The sequence below is a fragment of the Erythrolamprus reginae genome, chromosome 13 (assembly GCF_031021105.1).
Source record: "Erythrolamprus reginae isolate rEryReg1 chromosome 13, rEryReg1.hap1, whole genome shotgun sequence".
NCBI lineage: Eukaryota > Metazoa > Chordata > Lepidosauria > Squamata > Dipsadidae > Erythrolamprus > Erythrolamprus reginae.
Window position 1 is genome coordinate 11385401 of NC_091962.1, and position 15551 is coordinate 11400951.

General features: G+C 41.5%; 1 protein-coding gene across 1 annotated transcript; it reads right to left on the reverse strand.

Moving 5' to 3' along the window:
* Positions 1-3482: 3482 nt before the first annotated feature.
* SLC39A1 (solute carrier family 39 member 1) lies at positions 3483-15187 on the reverse strand. Its single transcript, XM_070766430.1, has 4 exons — positions 15067-15187; positions 9542-9884; positions 6431-6561; positions 3483-5186 (listed from the first exon to the last, which is right to left on the reverse strand). Exons 2-4 carry the CDS (start codon positions 9729-9731, stop codon positions 4167-4169), a joined length of 1341 nt encoding a protein of 446 aa, XP_070622531.1. The 5' UTR covers positions 9732-9884; positions 15067-15187; the 3' UTR covers positions 3483-4166.
* Between the last annotated feature and the right edge of the window lie 364 nt (positions 15188-15551).

Consider the following 15551-nt stretch of genomic DNA (forward strand, 5'->3'; position numbering starts at 1 on the left):
CTTGCAACCTGTAAAATGTATAAATAGAATTAAATTGAGGGGGGGAAAGGATTTTTTCTCTTTAAACTGGGTTGGACATTCTGGTTCCGTTTACAGTTCAATCTGATCAATTTTTCATTCTGTTAAAAGTGATTTAATTCTTCCATTTATTTCTACCTACATACACATCTACCGGTCGGAAGGTCCATTCCAACTCTGTTAATCTAATCTAATCTAATCTTAATCTATTTACCTGCCTGCCTGTCAGAAATGGCTCTTCTATGATTTGTGAACTTCAACTCCCAGAATTCCTGAGCCAATTATGTCCATTTGTCATAGAAGAGCCAACTTTGCCTGGTGTAGAGGGTTGGACTAGATGACACCACAAGGTCCCTTCTGTTAACCTAATCCATCCACCTACCTACCTACCTTATCCTGGAGACCTACAACCTCCATGCCATTTCTCACTCTTCTTAATTCTCCTTTTGTGTTTTGTTTTTCATTCCCTCTTTTATATTGTAGTATTTTAGCTGTATTAATGGGATTTTCAGATATGTATACTGTATATTGTTTTTGATATGTTGTGAGCCGCCCCAAGTCCTTGGAGAGGGGAAAGAAAGAAAGAAAGAAAGAAAGAAAGAAAGAAAGAAAGAAAGAAAGAAAGAAAGAAAGGTGTGTGTATATGAAGGGATTGGATACTGTAGCCTAGAGGTTAATTCTCTGCCTTACAAGGCAAAGGTTGCAGGTTCAAGTCCCAGTGGGTATGGCTAGCTGATGAGGCCAAAATAAGGCCGAAATAGATCTATCCTAGTCTCCCTTAATTTTCAAATTCAGCTTAAACATGTGACATATATATATATATATATATATATATATATATCTATCCTAGTCTCCCTTAATTTTCAAATTCAGCTTAAACATGTGACATATATATATATATATATATATATGCATATATGTGTGTGTGTGTATATACATACACACACACACACACACACACATATATATATGTAGGTTGTTCTGAGTTCGTGTTTTACCCCGTTTAATATTTTGAGTGTCTATGGCTTTTGTACGGGGTAAAACACGAACTCAGAACAACCTACTACATACATACATACTAAGCAATGTCGTTTGGCAGGACCCAGGAGAAGAGCCTTCTCTGTGGCGGCCCCGACCCTCTGGAACCAGCTCCCCCCAGATATCAGAGTTGCCCCCACTCTCCTTGCCTTTCGCAAGCTCCTTAAAACCCACCTCTGTCATCAGGCATGGGGGAATTGAAATTTCTCTTCCCCCTAGGCTTATAGAATTTATACATGGTATGCTTGTATGTATGAGTGGTTTTTTAAATTGGGGTTTTTTAGATTGTTTTTAATATTAGATTTGTTTACATTGTCTTTTTATATTGTTGTTAGCCGCCCCAAGTCTTTGGAGAGGGGCGGCATACAAATCTAATAAATAATAATAATAATAATAATAATAATAATAATCGTGAAAATCTACAAAAATATTTACACAAACACTTAACACTGCCTTAAAATATATATTTTTTAAAACAAAAACTGGCAGCAAACGTGGCTTGCTCTGCTTTTCGTTTTTAACAAAGTTTGGGCTGCAGTTGAGTTTTTTTAAGAACCTCAACCCATCCGTCACCTTATTAACGGATGCAAAAAGTTTGGATGGAACACCAACTTTTTACAGCTAGTCCCCAACTTGCAACTTGTTCATTTAGTAAGTGAAGTCTGGGGTAAAAAAATGTGATTTACAACAGCTCCTCGCATTTACAACACTTGTGACCTTTCCCACCATCGCAGGATCAAAATTTGGGCATTTGACAATCAAATGTGTGTTTACACGATGGTTCCAGAGTCCCAGGGTCGTGGGATCATAGTTTTGTCACATTCCCACAAGCAAAATTAATGGGGTAAGCCTGATTTACTTAAGGACCATTTGGAGGCGATTCTCCCCAAAAACGCTCGTAAGTCAAGGATTGCCGGTAACAGAAAGGAAGTTAAAACCTTACACAAACACAAAAGTTTATAGCCTTCCTTCAAAGGAACTGCTCTATATAAATCTAATAAACTTTAATTAATTGACGTAGGAGCTCTTGGGGTTTTTTTTGTAGCCCGAAGCTACTGCCTTGTCTAGGCTAGATTTTTGCAAATGAAACAAGGCATCATTAAAATAACATTTTAAAAAAACAACTCAGCAGGCTTAACAGAAGCGCAATTAAATCCTGCAGCATTAAAAAGAAGTAGTAAGGATTTGTTTGCGTGGCGTGCGTGGATTTTTTTTTTTTTTAAGGAGTGGGGGGAAAACGTGAAAAATTAAAGGCGGCATAAATTCAACACTTCAATTTAAAAGCTGGAACTAGGCAAAACACACACACAAACACACACAAAATGCCAATCAGAGCACAGTAAATTGAACCCCGCATTAATTAAGATTTAGAGCAGACGAGGGCCATCGAGCGAAGTCAATTCTCAATTTTTAATTCATCCGATGAAAACCTTTGGGGATTGGATGCTAGGTAATAACCACAGCTATTATATCACTTACAGGGGGAATACACACACACAAACACACACATTTATACATACACACTGTGTTTCCCCGAAAATAAGACTCTATTATATTGGCCTTATTTTCAGGGGAGGACTTATTTTTTAGGGAAACGGAGTGTGTGTGAATTATATTATATTCGCAGCTGAAGGGATTGGATACTGTAGCCTAGAGGATAATTCTCTGCCTTACAAGTTGCAGGTTGAAGTCCCAGTGGGTATGGCTAGCTGATGAGGCCAAAATAAGGCCGAAATAGATCTATCCTAGTCTCCCTTAATTTTCAAATTCAGCAAAAAAACATTGACATATATATAATATATATATATATATAATATATATATAATATAAAATGTTTCTAGTCCTTAGGAGTAATATAAAGATTATAATGTATGTGTATATGTATCGTATATGTATCACATATGTAAGATACCGTTTAGATCCGGCCATGGGAGACATTAAGAGATATGTATGGATTTTGTTAGGGTTTTAAAATTATTTTTAAACTGTTTTTTATTGTTGTAATCTGCCCAGAGCCCTTGCAGAATTGGGTGGCATAGAAATCAATCAAAGAAACAAATATGTATATAAATGTATATAAACACACATACATATACTTATTTTCCTCCTAAGAACTAGAAACTTGAGGTCTGGAAGCAACCCATTTCCCGTCAGTAGTAGTAGTAGTAGTAGTAATAATAATAATAATAATAATAATAATAATAATAATAATAATAATGGCAATAATGATAATAATAGATTTGTATGCCGCCCCTATCCAAGGACTCCCCGACACAACCACGCTTGTGTTCGAACCACAAAGAGATCGCTTATACGATTCCCATTTGATCCCAGATCTCCAGCTTAAAGCACTGGGAAAAAAAACCCCAATCCACCCACCCACAATCCCAACAGGAATAAAAACAGCACAGGAACCAAACAGGGTGTACTGAAAAAAAAAAAATTTAAAAATGCCTTTATTGGATTGCTCTAACCTAAGTTCCAGCTGGTCGGTTCAATTCCCGCGCGAACGCACAACTTTTATTCCCCTTTTGCGAAGAGTTGTCGTCTCCCCTCACAACCCGCCCGAACACGCCGCGCGCGCTGTTTCCCAACCCCCCACCCACCCCATTGCAAACTGGGAAAGCTGCAGAATTCGCAAACCTACCTACCTATCTATCTATATATTAAAAAATAAAACTTATGTGTGATACCCTTGTTTTTTCAGTTTATTTTTAAAATTGAATAAAAATTTAAAAAAACAAAAACAGCCCCAATTTTCTCCCTTAGCAAGCTGGGAATGATGGAAATAGCAATGCAAGGAAATTTTAAAAAATTAACCACCTCCCCCCCCCCCCCCCCCGGGTACAAAACCTGGCTTAATTTGCTAATTTCCCACGTCCGTCCAACTTTTAAGGCACTGGAGAAAAATCGAAGGCACTATGGTTTTCGCGCTCCAAAGCTATTGGCACCAAAAATATCTCTCCACTTCCCCCCTCCCCCCAAATCCAATTGATTAAACCAGATTGATTAAAATAGATTAAAACGATCCCCTTTCCCATGAAATCGAAGTCCTAATTCCAACCGCAGACCTCCAAAACTACCCCTAGCGGGAAAATATATTCCGCGTTTCAACGGAGCGTAGTGGAGATTCCGTCGCGCGGCAATCTTCCGTTTCGTTCCTCTGGGATGGATTTTGCAGGTTTGGTGGATGGCCCGGAGATTGACGGAGTTTGGTTTTTCAAAAGGGGGGGGCTTGGCCGATCCGCGAGACGGAGATTAGCAAGAATAGGACGGGAGTCGTTTTTTTGGCAACGGAAAACGGCACACTGAGGAAAAAGATTTGGCAAAACTCCATAAGGAGGTGTTGGCAGCGTAGCGGAGGTGGCTTCCCACTCGCGGCATCTGGGAGGACTCCGGGGTTTTTTCTCCCCCCCTGCCCCGCACCCGCCACCCCCGCTCAAAACCTCACAAAGACGACGCTGGTGACCAGAGTGAACCCAAGCAGGAGAATGATGACCTTCAGGATCCGTTGCTCGGAAGAGCCGAGTTCGTGGGGCAGAATCTCCAAAAACGTGACGTAGAAGAAGGTTCCCGTCGCTAAGCCTTCCAGGACGCCGTGGGAGAGGTGGGACAGAGCGGCCAGGGGGGCCTCGGTCAGACCCACCCCCGAGCCCGATGCCGAGCGGCGACATGACGGAGAATAAAACCAGGCAGATGGCCACAACCCGCGGGCGCAGCCGCCCCTGCAAGAGTTTGAGGCTCAGGCTGAAGGCGATGGCGCCCTTGTGGATCAGGAGCGCCAGGCAGATCTCCAAGGCCTGGGCGCCCTGTTCCTGCAGCCCCACCGCCAGCCCTTCGAAGACGGAGTGCAGCGACAGCGCCAGGAACAGCGCCACCAAGCGGATGGCCGAGTGGGCGTTGAAGTCCACGTGGACGTGGGTGCGCTCGCCAGGCGGGCCGTCGCGAGCCAGGGGCCGCTGGGACCCCTCCGGCTGCAGGGAGGAACGCCGTTGGGAAGCGGAGTTCAGGAGCGCTTCGCTCTCTTCCAGGGATCCCGTCGGATCTTTGTAAGTCAGCACAATCTGCTCCAACACCAGTACGATGAAAAAGCCCATGGCCAGGATGAACTCCTGCAAAGGGAAACGAAGCTGTTCGGGGAAGAGAGAAAGAGACAGAAAAGACATCAATTTGAGCACTCCGTCGTTCCAAATTCTGACGTCCATCCCTTTTTTTTCTCCAGCTAAACCAGGGGTCAGCAAATTTAATGCCTGCCCCGAGTCTACGGAGAGGGGCGGCATACAAATCCAATAAATTATTATAATTATAAATTATTATAAGTTATTATAAGTTATTATAAATTATTATAAATTATTATAAATTATTATTATTATTATTATTAAACACTCCAAGAGCCATTTGTCCCCATTCCGCACAGAAAAGAAAACACCGGGAGTCACAAAATCTGTGTGGGCGTGGCCTTCCATCCCTCCCGCCATCCCCCGCAAATTTCAGGAGCTGATGGCTGGAAAGCTTCTATCCAGGTTGCCCTCTTCCACCCACATCCCTCCGCAGCCTTCGCGAGACTTTGGCTGGCAGGGTCCGACTTACCTCGCTGGCGTTTCGCTTCCTCCCGCACCACGTGGAGGACGGAGTGGAACCCCCCGCCACCAAAAAAATTTCCCCAAAACCCTTCCCCACCAAATCCAAAATGGCAACAGACGCGCAGTGTCGGAAACTCGTCTTCTGCAGGGAGGGGCCAAAGAGCCGCCTGCAGCTCGCGAGCCGTGGTTTGCCAACCCCTGAGCTAGATCGCATCCCCGAATATCTCGAAGCGTTTTGGCAGACGACTAATCTCGCACGGAAAAAAGAAAAGCAAGCCAACGATTTAAAAATCGCAACGGTCGACGGGAGCGCTCGGAAGCCCAGCAAGACCCCTCCCTTAACCGCTCAGGAACGCCTAAAAGAGAACCTCCATGTGGAGAGGCAGTCTATCATAGAAGCTACGTACTATACTGCTCAAAAAAAAATAAAGGGAACCCTCAAATAACCCATCTTAGATCTGAATGAATGAAATATTCTCCTTGAATACTTTGTTCTGTACAAACTTGAACGTGCACAACAGCAGGTGAAATTGACGGTCAATCAGTGTTGCTTCCTAAGTGGACAGTTTTAATTTCACATAAGTTTGATTTACTTGGAGTTATATTGTGTTGTTTAAGTGTTTTTTGAGCAATGTGTTTTGCGGATTTGCAGTATTCCCGCGAGCCCAAAACGCGACACCGACACCCTCTTAAAACCAAAAACATGCGGTCTTTCTTTCCTTTCCGAGCGGGGAATGGAAACCTAGAACTTGGGCTTTGCAATTGTGGCTTGTTTCCGTCGCCTCGCTCACCGTAACTCGCAAGTCATCCAGGGCTTCGTTAATGCTGGCTAGATAATTGGGAAGCAGATCGAGAAGGCAGGTCCCCAGGAATACACCGCCGGCAAAACAGCTCACCAGACTGAGGGTTTTCCTTTGAGGGGCTGTTGGAAGAAAATGGTGGACAGAGAGGGGAGGAATATTAATTTATTTATCCATTCATTCATTCATTCATTTATTAGATTTGTATGCCGCCCCTCTCCGTAGACTCCGTAGAATTTAAAACATCAGTTGCGTTAACCGGGAGGACCGCCGTTTTGGCGTGGAGCTTCCAAGCAGCGCCATCCTCCTTCATAGAAACATAGAGTCTGCGGAGAGGGGCGGCATACAAATCCAATAAATTATTATTATTATTATTGTTGTTGTTGTTGTTGTTGTTATTATTATTATTATTATTATTATTATTATTATTATTATTATAGAAGATTGACGGCAGAAAAAGACCTCCTGGTCCATCTAGTCTGCCCTTATATTATTTCCTGTATTTTATCTTAGGATGGATCTATGTTTATCCCAGGCATGTTTACATTCAGTTCCTGTGGATTGACCAACCACGTCTGCTGGAAAGTTTCTTCCAAGCATCTACTACTCTTTCAGTAAAATAATATTTTCTCACGTTGCTTTTGATCTTTCCCCCAACTAACTTTAGATTGTGTCCCCGTGTTCTTGTGTTCACTTTCCTATTAAAAACACTTCCCTCCTGAACCTTATTTAACCCTTTCACATATTTAAATGTTTCGATCATGTCCCCCCCTTTCCCTTCTGTCCTCCAGACTCTACAGATGGAGTTCATGAAGTCTTTCCTGATACGTTTTATGCTTAAGACCTTCCACCATTCTTGTAGCCCGTCTTTGGACCCGTTCAATTTTGTCAATATCTTTTTGTAGGTGAGGTCTCCGGAACTGAACACAGTATTCCAAATGTGGTCTCACCAGCGCTCTATATAAGGGGATCACAATCTCCCTCTTCCTGCTTGTTATACCTCTAGCTATGCAGCCAAGCATCCTACTTGCTTTTCCTACTGCCCGACCACACTGCTCACCCATTTTGAGGCTGAGAAGAGGGGGAGTTTTAAAAAGGGGACTTTCTCTAGTCTCCTCAATTTTGTTCTCTGTTCTTTCATATTTTCTATGTTGTTTTCAATTCTATGTAATAGTTTGTACTTTAATATTCTACCCTATTCTACAATATTTTCTATTCTGTATTCTGCATGCTATTGTATTTTCTATCCTAACTTCAGATTGTGTGCCCTTGTTCTTGTGTTCACTTTCCTATTAAAAACACTTCCCTCCTCAATCTTATTGAACCCTTTCACATATTTAAATGTTTCGATCGTGTCCCCCCCTTTTCCTTCTGTCCTCCAGACTATACAGATTGAGTCCATGAAGTCTTTCCTGATACGTTTTATGCTTAAGACCTTCCACCATTTTTGCAGCCCGTCTTTGGACCCCTTGATATCTTTTTATAGATGAGGTCTCCAGAACTGGACACAGTATTATTCAAAACGTGGTCTCACCAGCGCTCTACACAGCGGGGTCACAATCTCCCTCATCCTGCTTGTGATACCTCTAGCTATGCAGCCAAGCATTCAAACTGCTAAATAACTTTTTTGGGGGGGGGGGGAGGCAAGGACATTTTTATTTTTTAAAACAAAAAAGCCGGGGATATGAGAGAACGATGCTGAAAATACATCCAGATCCGGAATCTAGATTGGATTCTATCCAAGGCCAAATATTTAACATTTAACGGGAGAGGAGGGGGATTTCAACAGCATCTGGTTTGTTTTCCGCAATTTTTCACATCTCTTTTTTTAAAAAAGCTTTATTTTCTCCTTCTTTGCCTCTTTTTTCTCAAACGTGAGTTCCCTTCATTTTTTCCCCTCTCCCACAAGAAAAAAAAAGAAAAACATTATTTATGTTTAAAAACACACAGCCGCCCTCTCTCTCCATGTTTTTGCTGGCCCTTTTTTCTCAAGATCAGGAATTTCCAATAAATATTTAACTTCCCGGGGTTTTCTTTTATTTTTTTAATTATTTGGGTAGATGGAGAGACTGGCTGAAAACTAAGTTTCGATCAGTCAATATCCAGCCCAAAATTTTAGCAGAGCCTGTGTAATTTGTGATGCATCATTTTTTAAAAACACTCTTCTTAAAATCAGGAGTTTCTGAAAACTGCAAACAATATCCTCCTATCTATGGCTGCTTTCTCCCCAAGGCCACGGGGAAGATTAAATGGGTCAAATGGGTAAACTTACGCATGATTTTGAAATAAAAGCAAATAAGTAACTCACCACTGGCCTTTTCAGATGCCAACTGTGGGGGATAGGCAGCCTCCCACTAGCTCCCTTCTTGGAATCGACTCAAAATAAAAGTTTTCTTTTTTGAAAAAAAAGTTCTGATTCTGTTTAAATTCCGATTCTACTCCCAATTCAGTTCTGATTCAATTTGGATTTAGTTCAGACTTTGAAGCAACACTGATTCAATTTCTGATTCAATTCCAATTTTGATTCAGTTCTGATTCTGATTCAATTCAGATTCAATTCCCAATTTTGATTCAATTCTGACTCTTATTCAGATTCAATTCAGATTCAATTCCAATTCTAATTCAATTCTGATTCTGATTCAATTCAGATTCAATTCCAATTTTGATTCAATTCAGATTCTTATTCAGATTCAATTCAGATTCAATTCTAATTTTGATTCAATTCTGATTCTGATTTAATTCTGATTCAATTCAGATTCGTTCTAATTCCGATTCAATCCTGATTCTTATTCAGGTTCAATTCTGATTCTGATTCAATTCAGATCAGTTCCAATTTTGATTCAATTCTGACTCAATTCAGATTAGGTTCTGATTCAATTCAGATTTAGTTCTAATTCAGATTCAATTCTAATTCTTATTCAATTCAGATTGTTTCAATGCAGATTCAATTCAGATTAGGTTCTGATTCAATTCAGATTCAGTTCTGAATCAATTCGGAATCTGATTCATGTTCAGTTTCCAATTCAATCCCGATTCAATCACTCGCGGATCGGACCCCCCCCAGGCCCAGCAAACCCCCCCCCAACCCCTCAACCCACGTACCAAAGCTCCACTGTTGAGGGCAGACCCGGGTCTCCGGAACAGCCAAAGCGGGACGAAGGCACAAAGCAGAGTCACCAACAGCAGTAGCACCAAAGACCCCAGCTTTCAACTCCAGGCCCTGCACGGAGTGGGAGATGGTCTCGTACGGGTTCCACACCACCTTGGCGTCCGATTCCCACGATTCAGCCATCTCGAACTTGCGCCAATCTGCACACTCTTCAATTTGAACGGGATTTTGCAAAAATTGCCAAACGGACGCCACAAGCAAAACGTCGCACTCAATTTAAGTCCGTGGTGTCCCGTCCATACCCAGCTGGTTTCAACCGTCACACCAAGAAGCCACCTTAGAGGGGGGGAAAGAAACAGGGATCATTTTACGACAGTCCTCGCTTAGCGCCCGTTCCAAGTTACGACCAACTTTTCAAAAAAATAAAAATAAAAACCACCGAGATTTTGAATCACCAATGGTCACAAAAACTCACCCTTCAGTCATTGTGGGCACGGATTCACAATTTGTGAATCCACACGGCTATTAATTTATTAAAATTAATTTATTATGATTGGGATGAATTTGGTTGAAATAATTGATTAGGATTGGGATGGATTTGGTTGAAATGGTTGAAATGGTTTTAAGCATCTGGGGTTTCAGATTTAAGTTTTATCCTTGGGTTTCATAACTTTTTTGTATTTTGTGTTGATTTTATTTATTTATTTATTTATTTATTTAATTTGTATAATTCCATAATTATAATTATAATTCACTGGAATTATATAATTCCATAATTATATATTATATATATTATATATATTATATATATTATATAAATTATATAAATTATATAATTATAATTCCACTGGAGTAGGTCGGCTTAGAAATCCAAATATGTAAAATAAAATAAAAATATTTGGGGAAGGAAAGCGTTATGAGCCACTCCAAGAACAAAACCACCATCCTGAAATAATAAAAAAATAAAGATGTAAGTTCATAAACAGGCAGATTGAAGTTCACTCTTTCATTTGCTGACTACGTAGAAGTTCGCTGGATCCTGAAAAATGAATTCAGGCCGCCGTTATTAATTTATCATTATGCAAATTAATGGGCTGGGTTTTATTTGCCAACGATCAAAAGTTGCTCGGATGTGTATCAGGTTAATAGATAAAATGATTTAAGGTTAAAAGTATCTGATACTTGCTCCCTACTTGCTTTTCCTATGGGTGAGCAGTGTGGGTCGGGCAGTAGGAAAAGCAAGTAGGATGCTTGGCTGCATAGCTAGAGGTATCACAAGCAGGAAGAGGGAGATTGTGATCCCCTTATATAGAGCGCTGGCGAGACCCCATTTGGAATAATACTGTGTCCAGCTCTGGAGACCTCACCTACAAAAAGATATAGATAAAATTGAACGGGGCTACAAGAATGGTGGAAGGTCTTAAGCATAAAACGTATCAGGAAAGACTTCATGGACTCAGTCTGTAGAGTCTGGAGGACAGAAGGGAAAGGGGGGGACAGGATCGAAACATTTAAATATGTCAAAGGGGTAATAACTTTTAGGAGGGAAGTGTTTTTAATAGGAAAGTGAACACAAGAACAAGGGGACACAATCTGAAAATTATTTGGGGGAAAAGATCAAAAGCAACATGAGAAAATATTATTTTACTGAAAGAGTAGTAGATCCTTGGAACAAAACTTCCAGCAGACGTGGTTGCTAAAATCCACAGTCACTGAATTTAAACATGCCCTGGGGCATAAAACATAGATCCATCCTAAGATAAAAATACAGGAAACAGTATAAGGGCAGACTAGATGGACCAGGAGGTCTTTTTCTGCTGTCAGACTTCTATGTTCTATAGATACCAATAAGGGGGGGAAAAAGCACAAATTCAAGCAAATTTTGCCCAAATAAATGCCAAACTATCTGATATATTCCATTCCTGGAATATCACGCATTCCTTCCTGAATCATTTGTCGCCCCCCCCCCCATCTGAACATTTGACAATCCTGATAGCTCCCCAATCTACGACCATTCATTTAGTGACCGAAGCTACAGGACTATCCTTTAATAATTTTTTTATTTTTTATTTTTTTTAAAAATACATGAGCCAGGAACTTGGAGTGGAAACGCCGACACATGACTGAGCCCATGACGGTTAATTCCCAGTAATTTCCAAGCAGGGGGGGGGGAAGCAACGGTTAAACCCCCCCCCTAACCCCATTTGCGACCCTCTCCTGATTGACACCCAAGGTCAAACAGAGAGAAAAACAAAACGCAAGATTTTTAAAGATGGTCAGCAGAGTTTCTGGGAAAGTGGCCAACAGTCTGGGATCCGAGAAGCCTTTTTTTAAAAAATAAAAATAAAAGTACATTTCGATTCAGTGTTGTTTCATTTGCCGCCAAAGATAAGATTGCCAGCCAGGAGCGGGAAAGGGGGAAAAGAAACGAACAAAACTTAAGTGAGATTTTTTGCCAAATTGCGGGAACTAAATTTAACCGACGTTTTAAAGTCACTTCCCCCTTAGGTTTTTAAAAAAACTGAGATTCGTTTTGTTTTGCAAAAGAACAAGGCAGATAAGGCTCTTAAAAGGGCCGCTTTGCTTGCTACAAGCAGTCCGGGTTTTTAAAAGAGCCTCCATAGGTCAAGGCAATGTATCTTAATTAAGCATCCTTTCCCGCTTAAATTCCAAGTTGCTAGAATAGCGGGATTAACAGGATGAAATTTGTAATTCAACATCTGGAAGCACGCCAGATTATTTTTGGATTTGGTTTCTAAGAGACTTACTTCTCCATTTTCATTTTGATTTTTTTTTTTAACATTTTATTTTAAAGCAATTCTAATGGCCTTTTCACCCCACAATCTTAGCCAGCCAACCTAGAAGCAACTTGTTTTAAAGGCAGTTCATTGCTATAGCTTTTATCATTTATAATTAAATATACACACCTTTATATAAATGTAATTATATAAATGATAAAAAAATTTGCTGGCTAAAAATCAAAATCAAATTTTACTATATATATGTACCAGTTAAAACACTGCCAATCATTTGATTTTAACGTTGGATTTTTAAATTGTTATGTTTTAAAGTGAAAATGGTTGCAAGCAGCGGGGGGGGAGGGGAGCCTTATTTCTGATTGTAAAAAACCAATAAGCATCATTTCTTTCAGTTCATTTATATTTTTCTTATGTTCAGAAATGTTCAAACTACCCAATCCCACACCAACGTTAGTAAATTGAAGGCATTTTGCAAGCTAAACACTATCTATCATTGAAAAAAAATTCACAAATAAAGAGGGGGGTCTCCTTTTTATGATCAAAATAAACCAATATGCATAATCTTTTTTCAGTTCAATTTTCGTATCATTGTTTGCAGAAATGTTCAAACTACTTTCCAAGTGAAAAAAGTTTTCAAATTGACCACACATACGCTCTTCAAATTTTCGGTCCGGGTCAGGGTGACCCCGGAACAGAACTCTAGGGACTATTTTTTTTTTCAGCAAGAAAGAAGGCCCCCACCCCCCCAAAAAAAATTCTCATAGAGAGAACCCCTGAAATGATGCAAAGCCATGAAATTTCAAGCTTCAGATATGCAGGGAAAATTTTTTACAAGGTCTCAAACTTTGATTTCGGGTCTCACAGACCCGAACAGAACAGCAGGGTTAACTTCGATTAAATTGTAAACCACTTACGGGTTATTCCTATGGTAAAGATGCGAGGTCAATACATTTTATATATATAATAAATAGAAATAAATCAATGTTGAGTTTATAACTCGCTTTTGAGAAGCCAGATCTTGAAAAATTCCTTAAATTTGGATTATTCAGAGCGCCACCTTTGCAAACTTAAGGAGAAATAATTGAAAAAGGGGGAATTTTCTAATAAGTGGAAAATTAATTTAATTATCAGTTACCCCCTTCCTTTCCTCCTATGAAACAAACAATGATAACCCTTGATTCAAGGACAGGCCAATCCTGAGTTAATCATGGGCCGTTAAACTACCAGCAACAACCAAGTCTGTTCTGCAGGTAGACTTTGAACTTAGGGAAAGGAATACTGGGAATTGTAGTTCCATTTCTAGGCTGCACATTACACCCAAACTAACTGTGCAGTAAGAACCCCCAGGGATTAATATAAATAATGTTCTGTTCTCTTGGAAAATTATCATCTCTCATTTTGTATCCTGGGGCTGTTTTTCCTAAGCCACGACAGAGAAAGAAAAAAACCTAAAAATAAAATGTGAAAAATCCTCTATTTCCAAAAGAGAAAGAAATTAAAATTGGATTTTGCAATGGGGTTTTATTGTAATGTTTAGTATTAACATTTACTGTTAATATTAATCGTTGCCTTTTTTTATTATTGTATTTTATATTGTTGTAAGATGCCCTACAGTATTGGGCGGCATGGAAGTCAAATGAATTAAATTAGATTAATGAAATTAAATTTATTCCTGGTTTTATTCACATTTGAATTGCAAACTCAGTGAGACAAACAGGGATAGAACCCCCCCCACAAAAAACAGCTTCCCAAATTATGCAGTTTGTCGCCATAAACAAACCCACCCACCACAATCCTCAAGTTTAGATCCCCACCTAAAATAAACCCAGTGGCCTTGAGTTCCACAACCCTCGGCAGGAAGAAAACCCACATCTAAAGGCAGCAAAAGGGGCTTTCAGCTCCTCATCCCTGCAAAATACGAGCTCACTCTAGGAGTGAGTTTTGGCTACAACATTCCCCACCTCCTCCCCCCTGTGGATGATGGGCTTTGTAGTCCAGCACACCAGGAGACGCAACTCTTTGGAATGGAGAGTGTCCCCAGCCTAGGATCTTTCTCCAAATGATAAAGAAGGTAAGTCGTAGAGATAGTCCAGCTATTACTCTTCTCTTCCTCCACACCCTCTGGGGATGATGGGCTTTGTGTGTCCAGCACACCAGGATAGGCAATTCTTTGAAATGGGAGAGCCCCCCCCCCCCCCAGCCTAGGATCTTTCTCCAAATGGTAAAGGAGGCCAGCTGGTGGAGATAGCTCTGGCTACTACTCTTCTCTTCCTCCCCCGGGAATGATGGGTTTTGTACTCCAGCACACGGGGAGGCATAATTCTTTGAAATGGAGAGGCCCCCCCTCCCAGCCCTAGGGTCTTTCTCCAAATGATAAAGGAGGTCAGTCGATGGAGATAAATCTGGCTGTTACTCTTCTCTTCCTCCCCCCCCGGGGATGATGGACTTTGTAGTCCAGCACAATAAGCAGATACGCCTTTGGAAGGAAGGGGGTTCTCTCCCCCGCCTAGGTCTTGCTTCAAAGGTCTTGAGAGACCACCAAACCAATCCCTTGGACTTATTGGACCAGGACTACCGAGACCATCCTTTGTGGCTGCGGAGCATGGGGACTTGGGATCCACTCCAGTCCAAACCCACGGGCGGGGGGTAATTTAAGAATTTAAGGCTCTCTTAGGGCCCCCAGACGGAAAAGGGGGGAAAACACCTGGTCCCGTCCCCCCCCCTCCCACCTGCCGCTCTGCGGGAAACCCCCGACTCACCGCCGACCCCAAACTCGGCTCAGCTCGGAAAGCGTCCGGACGTTCCAAAGGGCGTGGCCCAGACCGGAGGAAGGAAACCAGCGTCGCGCCGGCCAATCGGCTTCTTCAGTCCGGCGTTCGAAAAGGGCGTGTCGGCCGGGAAAGGGAAAGGCCGGGATAGTTTCTCGCTCGGCCAATGGGAGGCCGTCCTTTTTTTTTTTTCCCAGATCTTCCAAAGGGGAGGAGCGGCGAGGAAAAGTTCGAAAGAGGCGGGATCTGAAGGGCAGTCCCGATTGGGCCAAAAGCCCAGACGGACAGCAGGGCCCGACTAATGAGAAAAGCGCGATGCAGAAAAGAGGGTTTTCAGCGGCGAGGGTTCAGCTGGGTTGGGCGTCACGTGTGAAAGGAACTCCGGGGGAGATCAAAGTGGGTGGTTGCAGCAAGTGGGGGGGGGGGGGTGAATTAGAGCCTCCCTGCCCTTCCAAAAAACCCCATTTTTGAAGTTT

Excerpts from the sequence above, each read along its gene's own strand:
- SLC39A1 (XM_070766430.1), bottom strand. The coding sequence starts at position 9,731 with ATGGCTGAATCGTGGGAATCGGACGCCAAGGTGGTGTGGAACCCGTAC. Across the intron at positions 6,562-9,541 it reads CCCTCAACAGTGGAGCTTTG|CCCCTCAAAGGAAAACCCTC; the intron begins GTACGTGGGTTG and ends TTCTTCCAACAG. Across the intron at positions 5,187-6,430 it reads TGGATGACTTGCGAGTTACG|CTTCGTTTCCCTTTGCAGGA; the intron begins GTGAGCGAGGCG and ends TTCCCCGAACAG.